The 26,388-nt window shown below is 45.9% G+C and overlaps 1 protein-coding gene, 1 long non-coding RNA gene and 1 pseudogene across 3 annotated transcripts in view; 1 reads left to right on the forward strand and 2 right to left on the reverse strand.

Annotated features, from left to right (window-relative positions):
* Positions 1–26,388, forward strand: part of LOC120419134 (calmodulin) — a 79,172-nt gene that overhangs the window by 19,197 nt on the left and 33,587 nt on the right. Inside the window, exon 2 of the mRNA XM_039581722.2 lies at positions 17,483–17,657. Coding sequence (XP_039437656.1) covers positions 17,483–17,657 — 175 coding nt within the window. The remainder of the gene's footprint in view (positions 1–17,482; positions 17,658–26,388) is intronic.
* On the reverse strand, positions 1,838–4,015 carry LOC120419136 (uncharacterized). 2 transcript variants are annotated; one of them, XR_005605664.2, is made up of 5 exons: positions 3,967–4,015; positions 3,811–3,914; positions 3,147–3,747; positions 2,637–3,090; positions 1,838–2,580 (listed from the first exon to the last, which is right to left on the reverse strand). It is a non-coding gene; the product is annotated as an uncharacterized LOC120419136 (long non-coding RNA). The 2 variants fall into 2 exon arrangements; XR_005605663.2 differs by having other exon boundaries at positions 3,811–4,009.
* LOC120419133 (tetratricopeptide repeat protein 7B-like) lies at positions 6,026–8,250 on the reverse strand (annotated as a pseudogene).

A 26,388-nucleotide genomic window follows, 5' to 3' on the forward strand; every position in this document is an offset into this window, starting at 1 on the left:
GCTTAGCATTAGCATATTTTAACTGCTTAATTTCAGATAATGGCCAAATGCAACTTTTTATGTCCAGTATCAAAAATCATTAAGTTTGATACCCATATTGCCCCAACTCTTACGGTCCGGCAAATGTCCCCTCATCGGAACATCCCCGGGGCCTCCGGCCACTTTGGATTGTGGCCACTACTGCCAAAATGTCAAATTTCATGTCCGGTATCAAAAACCATTAGGTTTGATACCCATATTGCCCCAACTCTTACGGTCCAGAAAATGTCCCCCCATCGGAACATCTGCGGGGCCTCCGGCCACTCCGGATTGTGGCCACTACTGCCGAAATGTCAAATTTCATGTTCAGTATCAAATACCATAAAGTTTGATACCCATATTGCCCCAACTCTTACGGTCCGGCAAATGTCCCCCCATCGGAACATCCCCGGGGCCTCCGGACACTCCAGGTGGTGGCCACTACTGCCAAAATGTCAAATTTCATGTCCAGTATCAAAAACCATAAAGTTTGATACCCATATTGCCCCAACTCTTACGGTTCTGCAAATGTCCCCCCATCGGAACATCTGCGGGGCCTCCGGCCACTCCGGATTGTGGCCACTACTGCCAAAATGTCGAATTTCATGTCCGGTATCAAAAACCATAAAGTTTGGTACCCATATTACACCAACTCTTACGGTCCGGCAAATGTCCCCTTATCGGAACATCCCCGGGGCCTCCGGCCACTCCAGGTGGTGGCCACTACTGCCAAAATGTCAAATTTCATGTCCAGTATCAAAATCCCTAAAGTTTGATACCCATATTGCCCCAACTCTTACGGTTCGGCAAATGTCCCCCCATCGGAACATCCCCGGGGCCTCCGGCCACTCCGGATTGTGGTCACTACTGCCGAAACATCAAATTTCATGTCCAGTATCAAAATCCCTAATGTTTGAAACCCATATTGCCCCAACTCTTATGGTTCCGCAAATGTCCCCTTATCGGAACATCCCCGGGGCCTCCGGCCACTCCAGGTGGTGGCCACTACTGCCAAAATGTCAAATTTCATGTCCAGTATCAAAATCCCTAAAGTTTGATACCCATATTGCCCCAACTCTTATGGTTCCGCAAATGTCCCCTTATCGGAACATCCCCGGGGCCTCCGGCCACTCCAGGTGGTGGCCACTACTGCCAAAATGTCAAATTTCATGTCCAGTATCAAAAACCATAAAGTTTGATACCCATATTGCCACAACTCTTACGGTCCGGAAAATGTCCCCCCATCGGAACATCCCTGGGGCCTCCGGCCACTCCAGTCCAGGTGGTGGCCAGTTCCAATGATCGACTCACGCGACCGGCATGTCTTAGCTGGTCCTTGCCTCCAAGCCATCTGCTCCCGGACCTCCAGGCCGTCTGCTACCGGGCCACCAGGCCATCTGCTTCTGATGTGTCCTCGTCGTCGTCCAGCAATAGAATGAATTTTCGGGACCGACCGAGCCGAGTTTTGTTGGCTCGTCGACGATCCGAAAATTATGAGGTGGAGTGGGGGTGATTTTAGATACATCAATCTCACGTCTCTCGATCGACTGATTGGGAAACGTTCGTTCATCCAACCAGCGTGCACCAAAAAGAGGGGAAATTTGCCGAGAGGGGAATTCGTCACGTAACGTTTTCGCTTCGCGAAAATTTTGGATTGACACCACGTATAGAAACCTTAGGACAAAGTTCTTTGTCAAAAACATACTGACACTGCCTTATAAAGCTTTGTGAGCACTGCTTTCCCCTCAATTCCCCTGGCTTTTAGATACATGATTCTTACGTCCCAAGAGGGGAAGCTCAATTCATAAGACCAAATTAGCGTGTACCATCCGAATCTGCGTAGCAAAATTTTTGGCCTTTTGAAATGCACAATAGTATAGCACGATTACCAAAACGCATGAAATTCAAATTATTTTTGATGAAGAATTACTTTTTCGTCGCTAAATTGTTGGATCTGGAAAAGCACCTTTTAATTTCGGGGTTTCAAACACAAATTCATTTTGATTAGCGAGTCATTCTAAATATCCTATATTTTATTTTTGAAGCAAACAATATACACAAACAAACGTGAAGTAATACACCTCAGTAATCCCGAAAAGTGTTCCTAATTTAAACTACAATTACAAAAAAGTAGCAAGTAGTGATCCGAACATAAGCATTCAGGTTTACACGTCGAAGCAATTACACTAAAACCCTCGTTTACGCGCAGGCGTTAAGCTTTTTATTTAGGTTGATTTCTCGAAAACAGTGTAATGTTTTGTTCTTTTGAATGCAATTTGTAGATCAGCACAAGACGTATAAATTGATTTGAAAAATTTGAAAAATTTTCGTCGTTCTAGAGAAATCGACCAAATACAAAGCGTAATGTCTGAGCGTAATCGGAAGTTTTAGTGTAACTCGAAACCAATCCAAACGAGGTGAACGAAGCATGGGGTCGGGCGGCTCGAACTGCTGCGCCGTGGCTATAAAATCCGCCTTAATGACACGCCCGAGCAGGTACCAAATTCTCGGGCAGTTTCATGGCCCATGGCACGCCTCGAGGTAGATGTAGATTTGTACGCGCTGCAAGAAAATGAGTTCTTACTGATAATGTTCTTTGTTTGACCCGATGGACGTACCATGAACATGATTTAATGCAACACCGGATTGCTCAGGCTCGCCTCTTGGATACAGTTGGTCGATTCGTTGCGTTGTTAGATGGTGAGGTACACGTTCGCCAGCAGCAGTCAGATCTTGAAATGGTTTATCCACGTGTTCTGTGGCCCAGGCCGTGGACTGAACGAGCTAGCGGTTTCGCTGAGGGCGTGCTCGATTTGGGACGGGACTCGTGTGGAGTCTGAAAATCCGCCGAAACATCCATGACCCGACCGAGCAGGAACCAAAACCACGCGCAGTCAGGATTGATCCGCCCAGAGCACAGAGCACACTCGTGTAGTACGGATTTGCCGAGCCGGCTTCAAGATGCACAGCTTCGCCTCGGCTCACTGCTGCTGGTGGTGGACCACGCTGCAAGAATGGGTTCTTACTGAGGATGCTCGTGCGGGACACGACATGCGAATCGCTGAATCGAGTCTGGAAAGGTAAGGGAGATCGTAATCTATCTTCATAGCTTCTCGGACAATACCTACTGAAATCCTTGCGGGAATTCTCGCACATAATTGCCTGCAGCACGTTGTGCGTGTCGAAGTGCTCTTGTGGTCGTGCTCTGTGCCACTGCCAACGTTGGCCAGCTACAGCACCTATTGCTTTTTACGTGGAAAAGATCCAGGTTCGGGGCTCGGGGAACTCTTCGGTTGCGTCCTGAACGACAGCTATGTTTTCCTTGGGGCGTCGGTTTGCGGTCAGGAGTGGGGCAAACAGATGCAAACTGATCGGGTGTTCCGCGCGGAACGGTAAAGAGCTGGTGATGTGGATCAGGGCTTCGGAAATATTATAGTTAGACGCGGGCTGGTGGTCATTTGGGTCCTGTTGAACGTAGCGTCATGGCCACGCAATCTACCGAAGCCTCCATGACCTGACCGAGCAGGAACCAAATCTTCGTTTAGTTGGGATCGATCCGCCCAGGGTTCAAACGACATTCGGGATGCACTGCTTCGCCTCGGCCCACTGCTACTGGATGTAGCCGCGCTGCAAGGCGATTAGTTGTGGTTACAACAGATATACTGAAGCTGGCGGCCTCCCAGGTAGCTCTCCCCCATCAGGAAGTTGGCCAAACTCTCTGCGCGCAAACTAAGAGGAAACCCATTAGTTTATTCACGATTCAACGCAAAAAACGTTCCCAAAATGACTCACCAACCTGCGGTTAGCCCGACTTGAGCTCGTCCGCCAACTCGATCACCTTCGACCAATTGCCCTCCCCGCGGCACTGCTCAATTGTCGTCTCCGGCTTGACCTAACTGAGATTTATACATGAATTTCTAACTTTCGATTAATTTTTCGTCCACTGACACTGAATTTTGATGAAAGATTACAAAACACTTGCCACTCGTCATTCCTGCCCGGTCGGAAAAAAATCTGGTAAATTTAAGTGTCTGGCGCAGGCGGACGTTTGTCGTGCAGTTCAGACACACTTGGCACATTTCTTTTAGCCAGGTTTTGCGTGACGCCCGACGAATCTGGCAAAAATCTGGCGGAATAACACACAGCTGTCTGGCACAAAAACCAATCGGTTCAATCGGTTGAACCGTGCACGACCGGTTTGTTGCATATTCGCCAGAATTCTGGCAACATTCTTGGGCCAGTCGGGGGGAAAATCTGCCAGACGTCTTGCGCAGCTAAGTGCAGCGCCCAAGACAAAACGCCCACCAGGCGCCCCCCTTTTCCGTCTGGGTGTGCTTTGCCTTCTTTGTTTTGTTTTGAATGTTCGCAAAGATAAGTCGGATCAAATGTCAACGGGGGGAGTCGGAAATTACTGGGCCATTTCTGAAGGTCGAATTCAACGCGACTTTTACTTTTAAACAAACTAAATTTCAGCTTTCAAAATACTCATGCGCCCTTCTCAAATGGCATCCTAGAACTTATTATTGTTAAACTTGTTTTCAGTTCAATAATTATTGTGTAAAACCCGAACGATACCCCTTAATTCTACCATACAGGTTGAATCCACCTCAGAATTTTCAAGAATTTACTCTTTCGTGAGAAAATGGTGGCCCTGAAAAGGGCCGTTTGTTTTCCATGGATCGTGAACCGCACGGCCTTTGTCCCCTCGGAAACGGCATGCTTGGCCAACTCTCCGGGCAGCAGAAGTCTGACGGTAGACTGGATCACCCTGGAGGACCTGGTCTTCTGCGATGTGTAGTACGCCATTTGGGCCGCTTCTCTGGCCAGCTGCTTGAAGATGCTCCTCACGATAGCCTCCTTCGCCTTGACCTTGCCGATCTTCTTGGCAAAATGCTGAACCAGCAGCAGTCGATTTTACCACAGCACTCGTCCGAACCATGTTTCTTCCACGGTGGTCAACAGAGAAATGATAAAATTTTCACTAGGAACACTGGTTTTGTGCGCAAAACGCGTCAACGTGTGCTCCGCCCCTTTTGCACACTTTGCCGTTTCTACTGCATTCGCCACCAAGATTTCTTCGTGGCCCAAATGCCAAAACAAAAAGCTATAAATATAAGGCGATTTCTCATTTTCGCAATCATTTCACTCTCGACTTTCAACGTGAAAGGGACGACGCAGCAGCAAATGATGAAAGCTGATGATAAGTCAACCAAACCGGAAATACCTGACGGCGGAGGTACTCGAGCTGAGTGGAACCGGAAGGACCAAGTTGTAGCGTTCAACGTCATTCCGATGGGATTTTTGCTGAGCCAGTGTTTTTGGAAGGCTGTTGCCAGCAATCGGCGGCAGCAAAATCAATAGTAAAAATTAAAATGCCCTATTCAGGGTTCCAAAATGTTCGAAGCAGTTATTCTGGCTTTTCTTGTACATTTTCGCAGCAGACGATTTTTCCCTCCCCGTGCTCTCTCATTCTCTCTCTCTCTCTCTCTCTCTCTCTCTCATACACACACCTACACACACACGTGCGTATGACATTCTTGCACACGAAAACAGTGGTTTCATGCTAACTCTGTGGTGAAATGATTTTTATTCGATCTTTTTAATGATGATGCAGACACGGTCGTCTTGAGTTGGACCTTAGTTCCCCGTCGGATGAGTCAACTAAATCGAGGAATACCTGTCGACGGAAGTGTTCGAGCTGGGTGGAACCGGAAGCGTTCAACGACTCAAAAAAAAATTAAACAGCAAACATTAAATAGCCCTTTTTAGGGCTCTAATTGATTACGAAAGAGTTATTTTCAATTGCATTGATTTCGCTGCAATCGATTTATTACACCCTGCAATTTATCATTCCCACATTTCTGCAAGCGTTTTTTTTTGCCACGGAAAAAGTGTGCATCGCAGAAATCAATTCACAATACTCCCCCACCATCCCTCCACCCCACACACACACACACACACACACACACACACAACACACAAGCACGCAAATTTTGCTTCTTAAATGCAGTGTTTTTGTAAAATTTGGGGAAATATTTGTAGTAAATTTTGTTTGCAAAGTTCTTTGTCATACTGGTCACGTGTAACATAAGCAGTTTCACATTTTATTTTACACAAATAAATAATGTAACGGAGTGCTTTTCCTGGTCGCTCTATGCCACTGCCGGCGTTGGCCAGCTACAGCACCTATTGCTTTTCACGTGGAAAAGGTTCAGGTTGTCGAGGAACTCTTCGGTGGCGTACTGAACGACAGCTGTTTTCCTTGGGGCGTCGGTTTGCGGTCAGGAGTGGGGCAAACTGATCGGATGTTCCGTGCTGGTGATGTGGATCCGGACTTCGGAAATATTATAGTTAGACGCGGGCTGGTGGTCATTAGAGTCCTGTTGAATGCAGCGTCGTGGCCGCCGAAGCCACAATGACCTGACCGAGCAGGAACCAAATCTTCGGATAGTTGAGATCGATCCGCCCAGGGCACTGGGCGCATTCGTGTGATACGGAATCGCCGAGACGACGTTCAGGATGCACTGCTTCGCCTCGGTCCACTGCTGCTGGCAGGTGTGAATCTGGTCGCGCTGCAAGGCAATCAGTTGTGATTATAACAGATGTACTGAAACTTGACCCAATTGTGGACGTTACCTTGTACTTGACCTGCTGCGACACTAGATTGATCAGGCTCGCCTCCTGAATGCAGTTGATGGCTTTATTTTGTAGTTCGATCGCGATGTGCACGACAGCCAACCGCAGCCAGATTTTGAGCTGGATAGATAGATAGGATCCAGATCTCCTGCGACCCAGGTTGCAAACTGAACGTGTCGCGGCCAGCGAAGCCGCGTGGATCGAGGCTGGAAAAGGAACGACGATCATATTTATGAAATCTGCAAAGCTACTCAACCAATACTCACTGAAATCCTCGTCAGAAATCTGCAGCACGCTGCGCTTGTCAGCGTACTTTTCGTGGTCGTGCTCCATTCCACAGATGGCGTTGGCCAGCTGCACCTCGTAGACTACGCGTCAGATTGAAAGCACCTGCTAGACCGTTTCCAGCGCCGTTTCAACGTCTTAAGAATGAGTTCTAGATGGGCTTTCACGTGGAGATGGCTTTTCACGTTGCGTCCTGAGCGACGGTTAGGGCTTGCTTGGGACATCGGTTCGCGGTAAGGAAGATCAGGCGCAGACTGGACGGAAGATCCGCGCAAAGGGACAGCGCGCTGGTGAAGTGGATCTTTCTGAGATGTTGTAGTTGAACACGTGTTGGCATGCTAGGTAGTTCTCGGACAGGTGGTCATTTGGGTCTTACTCTACGGCGCGTTCCAGAGCTTAAAAAGGTAGCTTGGTGTAGCAATTTTTCTCGGAGACTAGATTGGAAGCTACGGCAACCTGCTGGAGACCGATTCCGACGTGGCTCGCGATCGCTTCAGACCTTGCGGCTCAAACTGTTCTGCAGTTCTAGCTTGGCCTGTTCCTTGAGGGCAGAAACCGCATGCCGGTAGCGACCCATGGACCAAACGCCAACTTCATCGTCTTCTCCAGTGTATCCTGCAGCAGTCCCACCTGATCCTAGCGATCCGTAACCTGCGTCGCCAGATCGTACATGACCGTCGCGTTACCCAGCGAGTGCATTCTTGCCTCCGGAACTCTGCTAAAGAATCGCATTCTAACCGCAAGTGCTTCCGCTATCAACAGCAGCAGGAACGTTTCTTCGTGCTGATTTCTCGGGATGAACTGCTGCTGGGCGGCATACTTCTCGGCTCCCACAGCCACGTCCCACCGGATGTTGGTTGGATGGTGTTTAGGTTCGAATTTCGGCGTGTAATTCGTTCCAGTGACTCCCCGAAGCAAGACTTCTGCCAGCTAATGGGCCAACGTTTGTCGCAACGTCTGGTCTTGGTCTCCACCGCGTTCACCTGGAACTTTTCCGTTTTAATCAGAGCACGTAAAACCACTCCCTTGCTTCGGACCATAAAACTGACAAGACTTTGTTTTCAAAACACTTGGGGAGCTTTCTTTTATTACATGACGCAGTTGGGGGAAGGGGAATTCGAAAGCTGTGTTAAAATAATTAAATTAAATTATTTGTGATTTCCAGAGTTTATTTTTGAAAGGGTCCTATAATCATATGATACAAAATAGCTTATAGGACCTTTTCAAAAACAACACTAGATTTGTTGAATAGTTTCAATAAAATTTATTTTTTAAAAATATTGGTTCCAAAAGTTACCGTTTTTGCGTTACGCAATAAAAGAAAGCTCCCTCGCAAGGTTACTGTAAGAAAGGTTGGGCTGAAAACGTGTTGGTTTAGTATTAGTAACCCAAAAAGTGTCAACATTTGCGATGCTTCGAGTGATGACGTCACAAAGTTCTCGTTTCTTATGGATAATATACGAATTTGCATGAAAATTTGAATTATTTTAAATTAAACGATGATTTTCGAGATAAACTCGATTAAAAGAATAAAAAGCAGGTACATATAGTAGTTGAAAGCATTAAATGAGGTTTTATTTATTACAAAAATATATAAATTGATTTAATTTAGACTGCAATGAGCGTAAAACTTCTTGTTCCGCTTTTAGACGTGCGCGACTTCGACCAGCCCGGAGCCGGGATCGACCGCGAGGTTGCCCCTCAGCGTCACCTTCGACGAGACGGTTTTGGTGGATGCTCTTCTTAGATTTGGATTTCACTTTGTCCTGCGGGATTCGGCTATGCGGATCCAAGCCCCAAATGCAGATGGATTTGCTCGTGATGCATGAAATCACGCCGCCGGCCTTGGCATCCTCGATGTAATCTTCCGGCACGACATGGATCTAAATATCGTTGGCCTCCTGCATACCTGCCCATCCTTTCAACCTCTGTCGGGGTCGTGATTATGGCCGCGATCGTGTTGATGTTTTTGGTGGCCACTTTTCCGCCCAGTGTATGCCAGTGCTTCAACTCCGGCATCGACATGCCCAGCTCGCCGGCCACCTCGTCGAACGTTTCGTCCCGTTTGGCCAAACGGGGTGGCTAGGTGAGCTGTATGCTATTGTTGGCGGGAAGAGGTTCCACTTCTTCGGGGCTGATGTATCCGGTTACCTGGGCTGGTCGGGCATTTTGATCCACATTTTCTCAAGAAGTAGGAAGAACGGGTCCTGCAGACATTGGTGGTTCGATTTTATTTCACCGGTTTGGAGACACTTCCGCCGGGCGTAGTAAATGTCCTCGAAGCACTTCCAGTGGCGTTTGAGCTCGTCTACGGTTGTGTTCAACTGCGATGCGAGGTTGGTCCACTTCGTTTGCTTTGGCCAGCGTAAGAGGATCCACCTCCCAGTTGCCTTCTTTTACCTCATCCTCGTCATCGCTGCCAACCTCCTGCTTAATAGCCACCATCTCCTCCACGTCCTCTAACTCGAACCCAACTTTGCCGGTCCCTTTTGACCCTTCACAATCACCGTCTGCGGCAAGTAACCACTTCCGCCGCCAACATCCTCCTCCAAACTCGGTCAGGTTCCGGAACTCGTCGATAAAGTAAAACGTCTCGACGCAGTTGGTGCACGCCGTGCTAAGTGAGTCCTGCCGCGTTACGTACACTCCGGTGCATTTGTGCACTCTAAGTCATCCCCGGTTTTGTCGCGGAATATGTCCCGTAGATTGGTTCGGTCCGAGTCGGAGAAGACAGTTAGGAACAGCCGACAACGATGAGTAGATGAGGCTGTATTTGGAGGCAGGATTGACTTAAAATATGTTCTGATAAAATAATCATGCTGCAACTTACCTTCCATTACGATTATTGACTATTTTGCGATAATTTTAGTCAAGTTGGGGCAGAATATCGCTACCGATTCCTCAAAACCAACTCATTATCGCCCGTCCGCCACTTAACTCAAAAGAAAAACAAACTTTGTGACGTCACTGGGTTCGTCGTCAACTATGCACGGAGATAAAAAATTTCTAAAAATGAATTTTCATGCGGAAACTGACGTTTTATATTTTTCTCCGTGTTCGCACCAATACAGCCTTACAAATACAGCCCAACCTGTCTTAGAGTAACCTTGGCTCCCTCGCACTCGTCAACGTTGCCCTTGACATTTCTCGGTGCACCTTCTCTGTTTTGGTTATGAACGTTCGCGAAGAAAAGTCGACGGGAGTCGGAAATTACTAAGCCATTTATTTCGACTTTATAGGTCGACTCCCATCCAGATTTGGTTTGTCAGAAAAATGGTTTTTAAGAATCGCAGCAACCGGTGATCAATTCGAGGTGGTATTCTTAGTCACGGTCTTCTTCCCTTCGAGCAGCAGCCGGCGGTCTGGATCTTCCGGGAGGACATGGCCTTCCGCGAGGTGTAGTGTGCCATTCGGACCGCTTTATAGCTTTGGGTGAAATGCCAGTGTCCGGGTGGACCTGCTCCAGCACCTTATAGAGGAACGTTCCGAAGTGCCCCTGCGGCGACTTGCTGTTCCACACGGATTGGCGAAGGCGTTGCTTCTCCCCATTGACTTCTCTCCGATGGCCTGCAGGGAAGATGCGTTAAGGTAATTGCGGGCAGATTTGTTTCGGCGACAGGCGGGTGCACCGTGAGCTTGGCATTGTTTCTTTTCTTCTTGTCCTGTGGGCTTCTTCTCCTGCGATGCAGTGTTAGTCGTTTTTGTCCGCTGGGTTGCTACGAAAAACTGCACCTTCTGCGCTCTCTTTTGCTGCTGCTGCTGTGGCCTAGACGACGATCCGAAAGTTACAAGCTTGAGCGTTTTAAATAATTTAACCACTCCTTGAGGGCACTGGCTATTTTCGCCCAATTGCTACTTTTAATGTTCAGTATCAAAAACCCTAAAGTATCAAACCCATATTGTCGAAACTCTTATGGTTCCACCAAGGTCCCCCCTTCGGAACACCCCCGAGGGCTTTGGCCACTCCGGACTGTGGCCATTTCTGCTGAAATTTTAAATTCCATGTCGATTATCAAAAACCCCAAAGTTTGTTAACCATATCGTCCAAACTTTCATGGCACGGGAAATGACCCCCCATCGGAACACCACCGAGAGCCCCGGCCACTCCGGAGTGTGGCCATTACTGCCGAATGTCAAATTTCGGCCACTTCTGCCAGAATTTCATGTCCCAGATTGCCCAAACTCGCACTTTTCGCCAAATATTTCCGGCACACCTCTAAGAGCACTGGCCACTCAAGGTGGTAGCCAATTCCTATTGTAGACTCCCGCTCATTTCGGCTGCCACGGCTTGGCTGGTCCTTGCCTCCAGGAGATCTGCTACCGGGCCTCCAGGCCGTCTGCTTCTGATGTGTTCTCGTCGACGTCCAGCAATAGAATGAATTTTCGGGATTTTTTTTTTTTTACGTTAGATAAAATTTGTTTTATTTTGTCGCCAGTCCAGGGAATTTTTACATATAAAGGGATTCAGCAAATTTTGCTTTTCAGTCTTAGGTGCGTTGTGGTGCTCAAAATGAACCGGAATGCTCAAGATTTCTCTAGTTTACATGGTGCAAAAAAATTTGCCGAATGTTTAATTATTAAAATATCCTACCTAGCTTAATTAAAAAGCACGCTGTCTTAAAACTAACACACTCTCACACATCCAACCACACTCACTCAGGGATACAATCCGCGGATTGACCCGTGCTCCGACACCAACGCCCTGTTCCGATGCTTCTCGGCCAGTGAAGCCAGCCTCGCGTCGACAGGTTCGATGCTAGCGAGCCGATGGAGGTCAGAGGACCTTGTTCTCCAGGGCTGGTTCAGAATCAGTCGCAGGAACTTGTTCTGGATCACCTGCAGCTTCTTCCGGTGGGTCATGGCACACCCCTGCCAGACCGGGGAACCGTACAGCAGCATCGGAGCCACCACCATCTTGTACACTGCCAGCTTGTTCTTCAGCGATGCTTTCGACCGACGGTTAATGATCGGGTACAGCTTCTTGAGCATCGCGATGCCCTTGATGATCCTGTCGTCGAGGTGGTACCGAAACAGCAGCTTGGAGTCGATCAGCAGTCCGAGATACCGAACGACCTGCGACCAGTCCACCTCCGTTCCAAGCACCTTCAGCTTTGTGGTTGGTTTGAGCCGATCCGTGTTGCGGTGGGGAAACACGATTGCTTGCGTTTTCGCCGCGTTCACGCAAATCTTCCAGTCGGAGAGATACCGCGTGTAGACATCCAGGCCATTCTGGAGTTTGGTGACGAGATGTCGGATGTTCCGCCCCTCGTAGCTGATGGCCGAATCATCGGCGAAAAGGGAAAGCGTGCCGCCGCCGGGCAGAGGTGGAATGTCGGAAGTGTCCAGGTTGTAGAGCAGCGGGCCCAGGATGCTGCCTTGAGGAACTCCAGCTGGGCAATCGTACGGGTCCGATACAGAGCTTCCGATGTTGACTTGGGCGGTTCTCCTATCCAGGTAGTCGGAGATCACCTGCACCAGGTAGGTGGGAACGTTGAACTGCATCAGCTTGTGTACCAGACCGTCGTGCCACACGTTGTCGAACGCCTTCTCTATGTCCATCAGCGCCATTACGGTGGTTTTCGAAACGGACTTGGCTCGATGGATCATTTTGGTGACTCTCTGCAGCTGGTGGACTGTCGAATGACCCCGGCGGAAGCCGAACTGCTCGTCCAGCAGGATGTTGTTTTCCTCGACGTGGGCAAGGAGGCGGCGGTAGATCAGCTTCTCAAACAGCTTGCTTAGGGAAGACAACAAGCTGATGGGCCGATAGCTGGTCGGGCTGGACGGATCCTTGCCGGGCTTGAGTATTGGTACTACTTTGGCCCGCTTCCAGGCAGTCGGGAAGTATCCCAGCTCCAGGCAGCGGTTGAAGATGGCCACAAGAAGTGTTCGCGCTTTTTCCCCCAGGTGTTTCAGTACGATGTTGAAGATCCCATCGAAGCCCGGTGCCTTCATGTTCTTCAGTCCCTTCAGCCAGCCGGAGAGTTCCTCCAGCGTGATCTTTTGGTCGTCCGGCAGCACCCACGGCGTGTGGGCAAGTTGGTGCATGCTCTCAAGCACGGGACCCTCCATTGGGCTTACGATGTCACGTCCCAGGTTATGCGAGGTCAGGAAGTGACCCGCGATAAGGTTGGCTTTTTCAACGGGCGTGACGGCAAGGTCATCGGATTTCAGGGGCGGGATTGGTTTGGGTTTTGTTTTCAAGATCTTAGTTAGGCGCCAGAAGGGCTTAGAGTAGGGTGGGATGGACTTGAGGTGTTTTGAAAACTGCCGGTTCCTGAACTTTTCTACCCTGACCGAGACGATCTTATTCAACTTCTTGAAAAGAGCCTTCCTACCTGGGTTCCCAGTTCTTTGGTACTGCCTCCTAACCGCGTTTCTGAGGGACATGATTCTCTTGGTTTCAGGGTCAATGTTCACAAACTTACTTGAAACCTCGGCCGTAGGGATGAACAGGTCCTTGGCCTCGTTCAAGGAGTCCTCGAGAACTAGCAGGGCACGGTCGATGGCTTCCTTCGAGTCTAGCACCGGGTTCTCCTCCACCCGGTCGTCGACAAACTGCTTGAATCGAATCCAGTTGGCGCGATGGTAGTTGTGCCTCCTCAGACGCTGCCTCTCGTTGACCCTGGCCTCCAGGTTGAAGATCACCGGCAGATGATCCGAGGAGAGTTCGGTGAGAGCTTGGAGTGGTGTGCAAAACTCCGACAAGTTCGTGAGGGCGATGTCCAGAGTTGAACCGACGCCAGCGCGAGAGAAGAACGTCGGGCTCTCCGGATGCAGGACGACGTAATGGCCAGCTTGAAGATCCTCCGCAAGTACGTTCCCGTTCCTGTTGTTGCTTGGATTGCCCCAGAGCGAGTGCCGGGCGTTGAGGTCGCCGGCGATGATGAATCGTGGAAAGCGACGCGTCAGCTTGAGTAGGTCGTTCTTGTAGTCGGCCAGCGATCCGTCAACGATCCGACATTGCTTGGGGCAGTAAACAGCCACGACTGCGACAGGGCCCGACGAGGTGTCGACCTCAACTCCGACCGCCTCAATGAACTTAGTCTGTAGACTGGGTAGGACCCGGAAGTGGACCAGGTGATGCACCAGGACAGCGACGCCGCCCTTTTTGCAACGCGTTCTCTCGAGTGTAACCGGAACGTAGTCTGGCACCCAGACTTTATCCCCCGGCTTAAGGTGTGTTTCCGAAATGGCAGCGACTTCAATGTTGTTTGATCGAAGAAAGTCGCTTAGTTCCAATGTTTTCCTGCCAATAGAGCAGGAGTTCCAGATGAGGATGCGGGTTGGGGTGTAATTATCCATAAACGATTTGATAGGTGAACTCGAGGACCGCCATACTCTGTTCCTCGACTGTTTGGCATTGCATGAGCTTGGCATACATGATCTTGAAGGTGTTGAGTAGCTCAGCCGCGGTGAGCAGTTTGGTTCTCGGTCTGGGGCCATCGCCGGGCGGGTTGGGCTTGACTCCTGGAGTTGGGTCAAATCTCTGGAAGCCGGGGGGAACCGGATTCGGAGCTGGCTTAGGCCGCAGGCCCGGAAGCGGAATTGGCTCGAGATTCGGAACTCTGTTGCGGTTGGGAAGAGCTGGAAAGCTCTCCTGGTTGATTGGGGTTGGCTTCGGACGACCGTTGTTCTTCCGGGCAGCCACGTTCTTCCGGAACTGAATAAATTCAGCACGCTTGGGGCAGGCACGATCGGTCGACGGATGATCACCACCGCAGTTGCAACACTTGGCCACCAGGATTTCAGCGGCACACTGGGCTTGGTCGTGGTTTTCACCACAGTTCGGACAGCGCGAGGCGAGAAAGCAGTTTCGGCCGCCATGGCCGAAGTTCAGGCACTTCCAGCACTGCGTAACATCCCGATGGACCGGGCGATACTGCTCCCACTCGACCACCACGTTTGCGACGGCCTTAATTAGCTTGAGGTCCTTCAGCGTCGTGCTCCCCTTCTCCAGGTGGAGGAGGTAGAGTTGGTCGCGGAACTTGGTGTTGGTCTCCTTTCGGCGGATCTTGTGGACCGCGACCACCTTCAGGCCACAGTCGGAGAGGTAGTCGGTGAGTTCTCCTTCCTGCATCTCGTAGAGGCCCCTCAGGACCACTTTGAACGGCTTGTCCGCCGGGATGTCATGCGTGAAGAACGCAGCTTTCTTCTGCCGGAGGTACTCCAACACCGCGTTGAAGTGGGGCTTCGATGGCACGATGATTTTGAACCCATCTGTGCACAGCTTCATTGTGGCCTTGAGGCCACGTTTGATCAACGCGTCGAGGTCGGCCTTGAGGTTACCCTCAATCGACCTCACAAAAAAAGGCGGGAGCTTCTCCTTCCGCGGAACGGTTGCCGGCGAGGTTGCCGGTGCTGGTCCAGGGTTGGCGAGCGGCGCGAACGGATTTTTCGCCAGCAGGGGGTCACCCGGCGGGCCGGGAAGGGGGCTGCCCCTCCTCTTCTTCGTCATCGTAACTGACTCCTACTCCTTATCCTCCAAAACTTTTCTTGTTAACAACGAGCTCTTTCCACGTCAGCGTCTAGAGACTGAATGAGATGAGCGAATTTTCGGGACCGACCGAGCCGAGTTTTGTTGGCTCGTCGACGATCCGAAAATTATGAGGTGGAGTGGGGGTGATTTTAGATACATCAATCTCACGTCTCTCGATTGACTGATTGGGAAACGTTTGTTCATCCAACCAGCGTGCACCAAAAAGAGGGGAAATTTGCCGAGAGGGGAATTCGTCACGTAACGTTTTCGCTTCGCGAAAATTTTGGATTGACACCCCGTATAGAAACCTTAGGACAAAGTTCTTTGTCAAAAGCTCTTTAAAGATCTATCAAAACGTTACAAACGTTTCACTGTTACGAACAATGTGGTTTTTGCTGACTGGGCTTTTATTTCACTGAAATAAGAGCTCAAACGATCTGTCAAAACGATTAGTAAAACCAGATCAAAATTTGAGTTCTGCATTATTGTTTGACACTAGAATTAGAGCTCATTGGCGAGCTGTCAAAGATTTGTAAACATTACAATCTTAAGAATAATGAGTTGAAAATTGAGATTTTTTCAGTTTTGCTGCATAGGTTCTAAATTTGTCAATTTTGTTTGCGGAAGCAATAGGCTTACAAGCTGTCAAATGTTTTCTATGATGTTTCGCCATCTATTTTTCGGATTTGATTTAGAATTCGTAAACGATCTAGTAAAGATTGCAAGCTTTACACTGTTAACAAAAATCGGTTTAAATTTGATTTTTGGCACAGAAATTAGAGCCCCTTGGCGATCTGTCAAAGATTTGTGAACGTTACACACTTAAGAAAAAATAGTTGAAATTTGAGATTTTTTTTTCAGTTTTGCTGCGTAGGTTCTTAATTTGTCAAATTGATTTGCGGAAGCAATAAGGCTACTTGTAGATCACTTTCCTAAATTTAAATCACTTTTGCTGCATAGGCTTATAACCTGTCAAATGTTTTCTCTGATTACTTCGCCATCTATTTTTCGGATTTGAATTAGAATTCGTAAACGATCTGGCAAAAATTGCAAGCTAACAAAAATTGGTTTAAATTTGATTTTTAACACAGAAATTAGAGCTCATTGGTGAGCTGTCAAAGATTTGTAAACGTTACACTCTTAAGTAAATAAGTTGAAATTTGAGATTTTTTCACTTTTGCTGCATAGGTTCTTAATTTGTCAATTTTGTTTGTGGAAGCAATAAGGCTACTCATAAATACACTTTCCAAAATTTACAAGCTGTCAAATGTTTTCTTTGATCATTTCGCCATCTATTTTTCGGATTTGATTTAGAACTCGTAAACGATCTGGCAAAGATTGCAAGCTTGTGAACGTTACACTTTTAAGATAAATGAGTTGAAATATGAGATTTTTTTCACTTTTGCTGCATAGGTTCTTAATTTGACAATTTTATTTGCGGAAGCAATAAGGCTACTTGTAGATCACTTTCCTAAATTTAAATCACTTTTGCTGCATAGGCTTGTAACCTGTCAAATGTTTTCTCTTATTACTTCGCCATCTATTTTTTGGATTTGATTTAGAATTCGTAAATGATGTAGTGAAGATTGCAAGCTTAACACTGTTAACAAAAATTCGTTTAAATTTGTTTTTTTTTCACTTTCTTCTTCTTCTCAAGTTATCAATACATTCGGTGGAAGCAATCAGATTACTTTTAGACACACTTGAGTCATTAAACACTGAAGTTCTAAGTTTATCGAGTTTATCTCAATGTTGCTGTATGGGCTTGCGAGCTGTCAAATAATTTCAAGTGATCACTTCGCCATCTATTGTTCGGAAGAGAAATTAGAGCTCGTTAACGAGCTGTCAAAAGGGTTACACGCTTAACAAAAACAGATCTAAATTTAAGTTTTTCACACTTTTGCTTCATGGGCTTCAGAGCTGCAAACCTTTGGGTCGTCGTCATACAATGGGTTTTCTATCCAGAAGTGGTCAAATCTAAAGGAATTCTCGCAATCTATCAAACCTAAATCCTAACCTCGCACTAACTATATTCCTCTCTCTCTCTCTGTGTTTACCTTACAGGCCGATCAACTTACAGAGGAACAGATCGCCGAGTTCAAAGAAGCGTTCTCGCTGTTCGACAAAGACGGTGACGGCACGATCACGACCAAGGAGCTGGGCACCGTGATGCGATCGTTAGGCCAGAACCCCACAGAAGCAGAGCTGCAAGACATGATAAACGAGGTCGATGCGGACGGTGAGTACCTTCTTTTGAGTTGTTGTTTTTCGCGAAAGTTCGGACCACATCTGCGCGGGGTTTTCCCCATTTCTTGTAACACGTGTGCCAGGTGATCGCGCCCGAGTTCAGCGCGCCGTTTGTTTACACCACAGAGTTTCAGGAGGGAGGAAGGGAAAAAACGAGTAAATGGATTTTGCGCGAGCTGGTCGGACTAAAGGTGGCATTGATTTATTGATGTGCCATTCACTAATTAAATTTAATGTGTATTTAAAATGTAACTCGCCGATGGCGTCAATGGACCGCGCGTTGGGAAGGTCGTGCACACCGGTGTGTGGAACACACCGGAAATGATTTATCTCGGTGTAACTTTGTTGGCGCGAGCGTCAAAATACATGGAATTTTGATAAATGCTTCGAAAATAAACACAATTTTCGTAGAACCATTTGTCGGCTCCCAAAGTTAACAAGTTCTCGTTAACAGTTTGTTTGCGCCGGTACAGTCGTTAATCAATCACAATTTGACGTGTATTTGCTGCTTCGTTATTTGTACAACGGCAGAGAGTAATTTCCCTGATGTTCGTTTCGAAGCAGCGCCATCTTTTATCATTTTCGTATTACGCCCAAATGTAGGCTTTGATCTTTCGGCGTCCCCGCAACAAAAAAACGCCTCTTTTCACACCAAGAAAATTTAATCAACGACCTCTTCTTGGCATCCGCCAACCGCCGGCAATGTCTTATTGTGTTTTTGCGGCACGTTATTTGACACATCCGTCACACATGGGAAATCCAATATAATATATTTTTTCTCGTCGCCACCGACCGGTTCTCCATTGTTTCTCCACGTGACGGACCGACCAAAAAACCTCCCCGCTCGACAAGAAGATTAACGATGACGCGATGAGTTTGTTGGAACATGACGACGACAAACCGTCGGGAGGCGCCCCCACCCCCGTGAAGAACCAGAAAAATCAGAAGCCACCACGGTTGAGGTGTGCGCTCGGCAACGGCAAACATGAAATCCTTTTTTGTGAGCTTGACACAATCTAGGTCATACCGGAACGGCAGAGCGAGAGAGCCTCGTTTTGAACCAGGTTGGAGAACGAAATTTTCATCAAGCCGCCCCTCTGCGAGGGGCCTGCGCCCCTTGAACCTCCTTCCTCGGCTGTACGGAGCGTCGACGTGGTGGGAGTTGGAAAATATTTCGAAAATGAGGTTGAGCCACATTCCCTTGTTTGTTCGAGCAACATTTTATGTTTGCTTTTCCACTGGCTTGTCCTACCTCCCTTGGTTTGGGTTGGACAGCACCCTTGATGAAGGACCAACGAAAAAAACCCTCGTCCTCTTTGGGAGTTGGGGGTGATCTCTGAGATGACCCCATTTCGTCCCTTTTTTTTGTTTCACTCGACGACGTGGGAGTCGTTTTGTGAGTGGACTTTAAGCATTGGATTTGCTTGCTACACCCAAACGAGAAAAATCTGACACGAAATGTGCGACACCTAGTGGTGAGCATTAGAACTTCGCGATTCTTTCACTAATACTTGTATGCAACTGTGCATAGATAGCAGCTTTACGCACACAAGCAAAATCTCGTCAGAATTTCTCACGTAATTAAAAACGAAAAAAAAACGCTTTTCAAAATTCCAACACTGAGTTAAGAAAGGACACGAGTTTCCATTATTGCTTATTTGTTTTTCCCCTCAGAAAAAAACGGGGGAAACAGTTTGATTAGGGTCCTGACAAGGACCCCCACCAAGGCCGGGACAGCAGCCGCCAAACCCATTTCTTGTTTATTTTCATTACTCCGAGCGTTGTCCCCTCGGGGGATCAATCAAGCACACGATTGACGAATTGTTATTTTGCGCGCCATCTATCAAGCGAAAATGTGGGTGGTGAAAAGAAGAAGGTAAAAAAGGTAAAAATCCGTCCCGCCGATATCGGTGTGCGATTAGGTGCGATTTCTAATGGGGGAAAACCTTTTCCGGATGGGATCCGCCCGGTGACAAATTCATGAAAGATTCATCGATGACGGATTTGGATTGGGATATACGGAACGGGGATGATGCTACGAATTGGGTGAAAGGTTGTTTTGTTTGTCATCGGTATAAATAGATATCTGTCATCGAGTTGATCCCGGCCAGGATTACGAATCTCAATCAGCCATGCCAGATATACAGATAAATCTGTATTTTACAGATTTTTCGATCTTAGAAATCCCAAAAATATGTATATACAGATTTTTTTAAAACGGTTATATTTGAAAGTTTCAACAATTTAGTTATTAATTTATGCTTTAATATGATTAAAAAGCTTAAATCTGTTTAAGACATAAATGCCACAAAAGTGGTAAAATGTCTATAATAATAAAAAAAAAAAATTAAATCTGTTGTTAAAAATTTCAAAATGTCGTCTATGGCTTCGAATTTAACAAGATACAGATAAAATACAGATTTATTTTTAAGAAAATACAGATTTCCCTCAAAATAATCTGGCAACGTTGATCTCAATACGTGATTTTGTGATGGGATATTTGACTGGAAAAGCTTTTGTTGTCATATCTTTACATGATAAAATCTTACTTTTTGTTGCATGTTTCATCGCGAGATAGTTCTCACCTATAAAACTTCTGCTTGTCTAACCTAAAAATCAAACTTGACCTTTACGGAGTCGGCCGGGGTCAACGGACAGCAAAATTGACACTTTTTCACTCTTTCAATTTCATGAAGTTTGACATGCATCATGATGAGATCCACTTCAAATTCGGAAATTGTCCCCAGTTACCCTGCGGGAACCGGTTCCAAAGTGGCCAGATTAGGACTGAAAGCAATGGCATGTTTCAAGATTGTCACATCTTTCAATTTCATGAAGTTTGATATGTCGCATGACAGAGTTTCTTCCAGATTCCAAAAGTGTCCTCAGCGGTCACCGATAATCCGTTCCGAAGTGGGCCATTTTGGATCCAAGATCGACGACGACATGACTGTAGATCAGCATATCGCTCAATTTCATGAAGTTTGATATGCAACATGATGGTGTTCTTTTCGTATTCTGAAAATTGTCCCCAGTTGCCCTTTGGGAACCGGTTCCGAAGTGACCTGGATGGGTCTGAGAGCAATGGCATGATTGACGAGGCTTTTAATTTCATGAAGTTTGATATGTCGCATGGCAGAGTTTCTTGCAGATTCCAGAAGTGTCCTCAGCGGTCACCGATAACCCGTTCCGAAGTGGGCCATTTTGGATTCGAGATCGACGGCATGACTGTAGTTCAGCATATCGCTCAATTTCATGGAGTTTGATATGCAACATGATGGGGTTCTCTGCATAATCCGGAAGTGTCCCCCTATGGGCCCCGGTAGCCGGTTCCAGAGTGCCCTAATTGGGTTCGCAAACGATGTCGTATCCTTTAAAGTCTGTATAAAAGTGAAGCTTGAAATGCAGCATGTCGGAAGTTCATCAAAGTAGTCAAGTTGACCCTTTCTTAGAATTTCGGGAACCGGTTCCAGATTGACCGGATTGGACGGAGAGTTTCCTGCAATGTAATGCCATCTTAACAGAAATTTGTATTTTCTTTTTAAAAGAGGGAAACAAATTACTACGTTAAAGCAGTTAAAAAAGCCACAAAAAGAAGTGATAAATCAAGATTTGATAGACTTGTCCTCGTTAAGTCAATCACGGGTCGTTTATGGACAACCCCTCCCACTAACCCTTGGCTGATAATCACTATCAACTCATTAGTAATTCAAAAGCACTACCTCTGGATCTAGGTCATTCCATCTCGAGACATTATCCCGGATTCATTTCCTGCCGCTGACCAAAGCTCCTTCCGATCGGATTTAACTCACTGTCGGCCCCGTACAATGAACCATTTCTTGGCAACCGGACAAATCCTTGTTCGGGGCGGACCAAGTTCGGAAATGACCTCCCTACCCCGCTCAACTAATAATGTACGCGAGAATAATTTATTCCCGTCATAAATTATGCATGTTTCGGCGAGTTTCGAGAAAATCTCCAACGGCGAGGTTCGGGGGTCCGACTTCCGCCCCCAGATTTTCGATTGCGCGGCAAACGGAAGTGACCCCCCCCCCTTCCTTTTCCGTAGTTTCATTTGCTGACAAAAAATATTGTTATTATAAATAAGTGTTATTGCTTCCTTGGCGTTTGCGTTGGCCCCGGAAAAGCCGCGCGGTAAAATGAAAGAAAGGCAGGAATTTCCTTTGCCTTGTGCCCGCCATTCAGGCTGAGGTTGAAGGTCAAGCCTCGCCGCAGGTGTGTGTGTGTCCCTTTGAGGTTATGTTGTCGTCCCTCTCGGGGGAAAACATCTAAGGCGCGGCTTTTAATTTGTGCCATTCCTCTCTTTGATGGGCGAGAATAACAAAGGAAATAAATTACCTTTTAAGCGCTTGGTCCCCCCCCCCCCTTAGTTTTTCTTTTCAGGTAAAAAATATCAGCTTATCATGAAAGCTTTTTCGGGAGTTACCTTGGGCTAATAGAGGGGGGATCGAGACCCTGGGGCATTGTGTTCAAGGGCACTTTTGTGTGGAGGCACTGGAGTGGAGGGCACTACAAATGTGGTTTTCTTTTCATGGCGTTCAAAATGTACGACAAAGAAAAAGGAGGGAAGGGAGGTCGTAAGATTAAGGAAATCGATTCTTTTCCATCTTGCTTTAGCGAGATGTGTAAACTAAAGGCAAAATATAGACTCGGGTAAACAGGTTGGACCTAAAAATAGTCCAGCTATCACTCAAATTGTTTATTTATCAATTTGTGGTTTTTTCACCCGACACGAGTTCACGCGGTCTCGTTGGTGAATTTATTTTATATTGGGAAAATGCTGAGCGATTCAGCTTAAAGTGTGGAAAAAGATTTGCTATTTTAAAGCCAAATTTTTTGATTCAGGTTAAAGGACCAAACATAAATCACTTTCAATCATCAATTTAACGGTCAATTTGAAAGTTCTGAAACTCACCACGGCTATTTCGAATTTACCACAGCTAATTTACACGCGCTTGACAGTTCTTTGAAATTGTGTGCACGCAAACTATCACATATTTGGTATAATTCGTTTGTTCATAACTAGATGACTCTAGTGAGAGGTGAAACATGTTTTTTTTTGATAAATTTGTTCAAAGATTTACGTCTATTTGTCTGTGGAAATATCGTTCTCTTTTTAAGAACAAATTAAGAATCCAAGGTCCAATAAACACATTTACTTTCATGTTAAAAATGCAAAATGTTTTTGTCACCATCTGATGAACAAATGTTCATCGTAATTCATGAACTATTCATGAACAAATCTAGAGTTTTTTTTGAAATGGTGCTATAACCATATAAAACACAATAGCTTATAGAACTTTTCATTAAAAAAAAAACTCTGGAAATGGACACAAATTCGTTCTTGAGGGATGAATCACAGTTAATAATAATTGAAAAAAAAGTTACTCAAAAGCAGCGTCATCAAGAAATCTGGACTGAAAGTATTAAAAAATAAAACTGAACAAGACTTCTCATTCAACGAACAAATGTTCACGTTTTTGCTCTACTTATGAACAAATGTTCACGATCGCTTTCTTTCATGAACAAATGTCAAATGGTTGTTCCACCTTTTGCACGAACAAGCTAAACTAGCTTAAACTCTTTCATGAAGAAGTGTTTTTGACCATTTTCTTCATGGACAAATTCTAATTGATGATATTTGAGTGTATTGTTCATGCTGATTATAGTAAATGTGATTATTCTAATTCCGTCAACAATTTTTTACGTTCTTTTTCCTTGATATATAATATGAAATTATCATGTTTGCGTCGATTATCTCAGGCAATTTTATTCATTGTTAAAATGAACAAATTTGTTTTACTTCTCGTGAACAAATGTTCAAGATCTTCTTTAACAAATGGAATTAGATATGTTAGCGTCAACGATTTAAAAACATTTTATCAATTTCCAAATGAAAATTTATTATCTTCCACATTTTCATGTTCATTTGGAACATAAATTGCTTTCTTCATGTATTTTGTGGACAAATTTTCAAGTCATGTTTTTGTTCATGATCAAATGTAAAATGAACATGTTTTTGTTCATCTATTGCATGAGCAAGTCGTTACGGAGCAAACTGAAGGACATGTTCTTTTTCGTGATCAAATTTAAACCAACATGTTCGAGCTAATGTTCATTAAACAATGTTCACGACCTTCCATTTCATAACCAACAGAAAATGAACATATTTCATTCACCCATTTTAAGAAAGTGTTCCTGATCTGTTTGAAAAGAAATTGAATTGAAGGGCACAATCTTTTCTCAAAAGCTTCATCATACAGAAATGTAAACTGAACAAAATTTAAAAAAATAGATTCTCAATTTTTGAACAAATGTTCATGTTTTCGGTCAGTTCATGAACAAATGGAACTGAACATGTTTGCGTCACCTTTTTGCTGAACAAAACGCGACTTTTTTGTCATGAACTTTTTCATGATTTTTTCCTTCATGTTCAAGTGACATTGGAACAAGTTTTGTTCAACCATTTCATGAAAAAATGTCTTGTCTAAATTGAGATTTTTGAACTTTTTCATGAACATTTGAAATATAATATGTTTTCTTCATTTATGTCATGTACAAATTTTCATGACATGTTCTATCTTCGTGAACAAATGAAAACTGAAGTTTTTGTTCATGATCTCTGTTTTTTGTGAACAAACGGTCACGCTCTTTTTCTTTCTTGAACATATGCAAATCAATGTTTTTGTTCTACCATTTCATGAACAAATGTTCACAATTTTTATGAACAAATTAACGCGAGCTGTTTTTTCGTGAACAAATTTCAACTGAACTGGATTCATTTCACTTTTTTTTTTCATAAATGTTCTCAACTAGTATTGACAGCGCAATTGCATTGTTTTTCCCGACTGTCCTCAACAAAAACAGCAAAATCGTGCTCATGAGACAGGAACATGACACCTAGCTTTTATTTCTTTTTTTTTTTTTTTCCTAGATTAAATTGATACGCCTGTCCTTTCCGGTGAATTATTTCGGGCCGGGTTTGTCTAGAGTGGAGCTTCGAATGACGCGCTTTGTCTGGTCTCCGGTCCTGCCCAGATTAGCGTCAACAAATCCCTACCGAAGTTGTTTGGAATCTTCATAAAATTTTGTATTGTACCCGCCGAAGGGGGTGGGAAAGTGCTATTTATTTTTATGATTGGTTCTGATCCTCGATTATTTTGCCCCTCTTTACGGGGTGGAGACCGACCACTTCAAGAAAAGGATTTGGGCCCCCCAACCCTTTTTGCTGTAACGGCGACGGGCGGGGGTCTAAGAACAATGGGTTGGGTTTCGGGGGCCGAGATAACAAAGTCATAAAAAGTAAAGTGGCTTTTTAGAGGGGGAAGTTTTACCGACACCTGATATTGTGAAATTTGTAGGATCTAAAAAGTTGACTCTTTTTATCTTTAACCGCAGATAAAGAGTAGCAATCAAACGGTTAAATCAATCAAAGCGAAACTTTTTTATCTGTGAGTGCGATTTGGCAAGTCTTAAAAGTATTCGAAGAATTTCGTAGAAAGCTTCGCTTCGAATTCCACCGTTTACCTTCTGGACAGCAGCCAACGAAAGCTCTCCCGGGGGTTCAATCCAGGTCAAACCCCAGATTTTATCGAATTTTTCCTTTCCCAGAAGTACATTCCAGCACCGTAATTTTTCGTGCCTTCGTACTTCTAATTGCCGACATTCTTGGAACCTTCTCCTGCAATATTTGCTACATTTTCGCAGATTGCGTTATCAAGATCTGGCCTCGACGTTTTCTTTGTTCCAGTCCTGCAAAGTAGTAAGGTGTAACGCAGCCCACGCACCCCAACCTACCTGGCGCCGACAGGTTCCAACCTGAAGAAAAGCGGTGCGGCGCCCAGCAGAAAGTTCTAGTTCTGGTTTAAACAACCACCCCGTTTTTTGTTGCTCTACCTCGAAGGGAAAAAGGTGTTGCCGACGAAGCTCGTAAATATCCGGAAGTTGGAGGTTGGGTTGGGGAGGGGTGGGGGAGGTCGGAAAATGCAACAACCCGACCCCCCTCCCCGTTCACAATGTTGCCACGTTGTAGCGAAACCCCAGAAACCGTCGTGATGATGATGTGGGGGGATTCATGAAGCAACAGCTTACACAACTACACGGCCACAACAGGACGATTTGGCTGGTGGTATTTGTAAGGATACCTGGAAGGTCCTGGCGATGTGGGGCTGGTGGTGGATACTTTGTTACAAAGGGAAAGGATAAAGTCCAGGTCCTGGCACCAATACAGTCGAGTGTGGTGAAAATGGGGCAGATATCGAGTTGGCACTCATACAAAGAAGACTTGGGGAGCTTATCGAGGAAGACTGCTGGAATTTGAACGTGTCCCCGCTGGCGGTGTGGAGTAGCTGCGCAATATCTGAGAACTCGTGCTGAACCCCCCTCTAGTCTGCATTGCAACATAATCCCGGAGTACACCGCGGAGGAAGTCACGCTGTTGCGCTTCGGGGATAATCTCTCGCGTAACAATCCTGCAGCAGGACTGTAACTTTCTCTCTTGGATTCGCTCCTCTCTCTCTCTCTTGTCACAGCAAACGAGAATATAAAATGCGCAAGTTTTTGCGCACTCAAGTAAAACATCATCATCAACTCGCGCTGCGATGATTGCGATGATGACGATTTCCACGTGTACCAATGAGAGGACGAACCGCTCTCTCGATGAGAACATGAGAGTCGCTCTACTCTTCTTCCAAAGAGAATGA

Source organism: Culex pipiens, chromosome 2 (genome assembly GCF_016801865.2).
Source record: "Culex pipiens pallens isolate TS chromosome 2, TS_CPP_V2, whole genome shotgun sequence".
Taxonomy (NCBI): domain Eukaryota; kingdom Metazoa; phylum Arthropoda; class Insecta; order Diptera; family Culicidae; genus Culex; species Culex pipiens.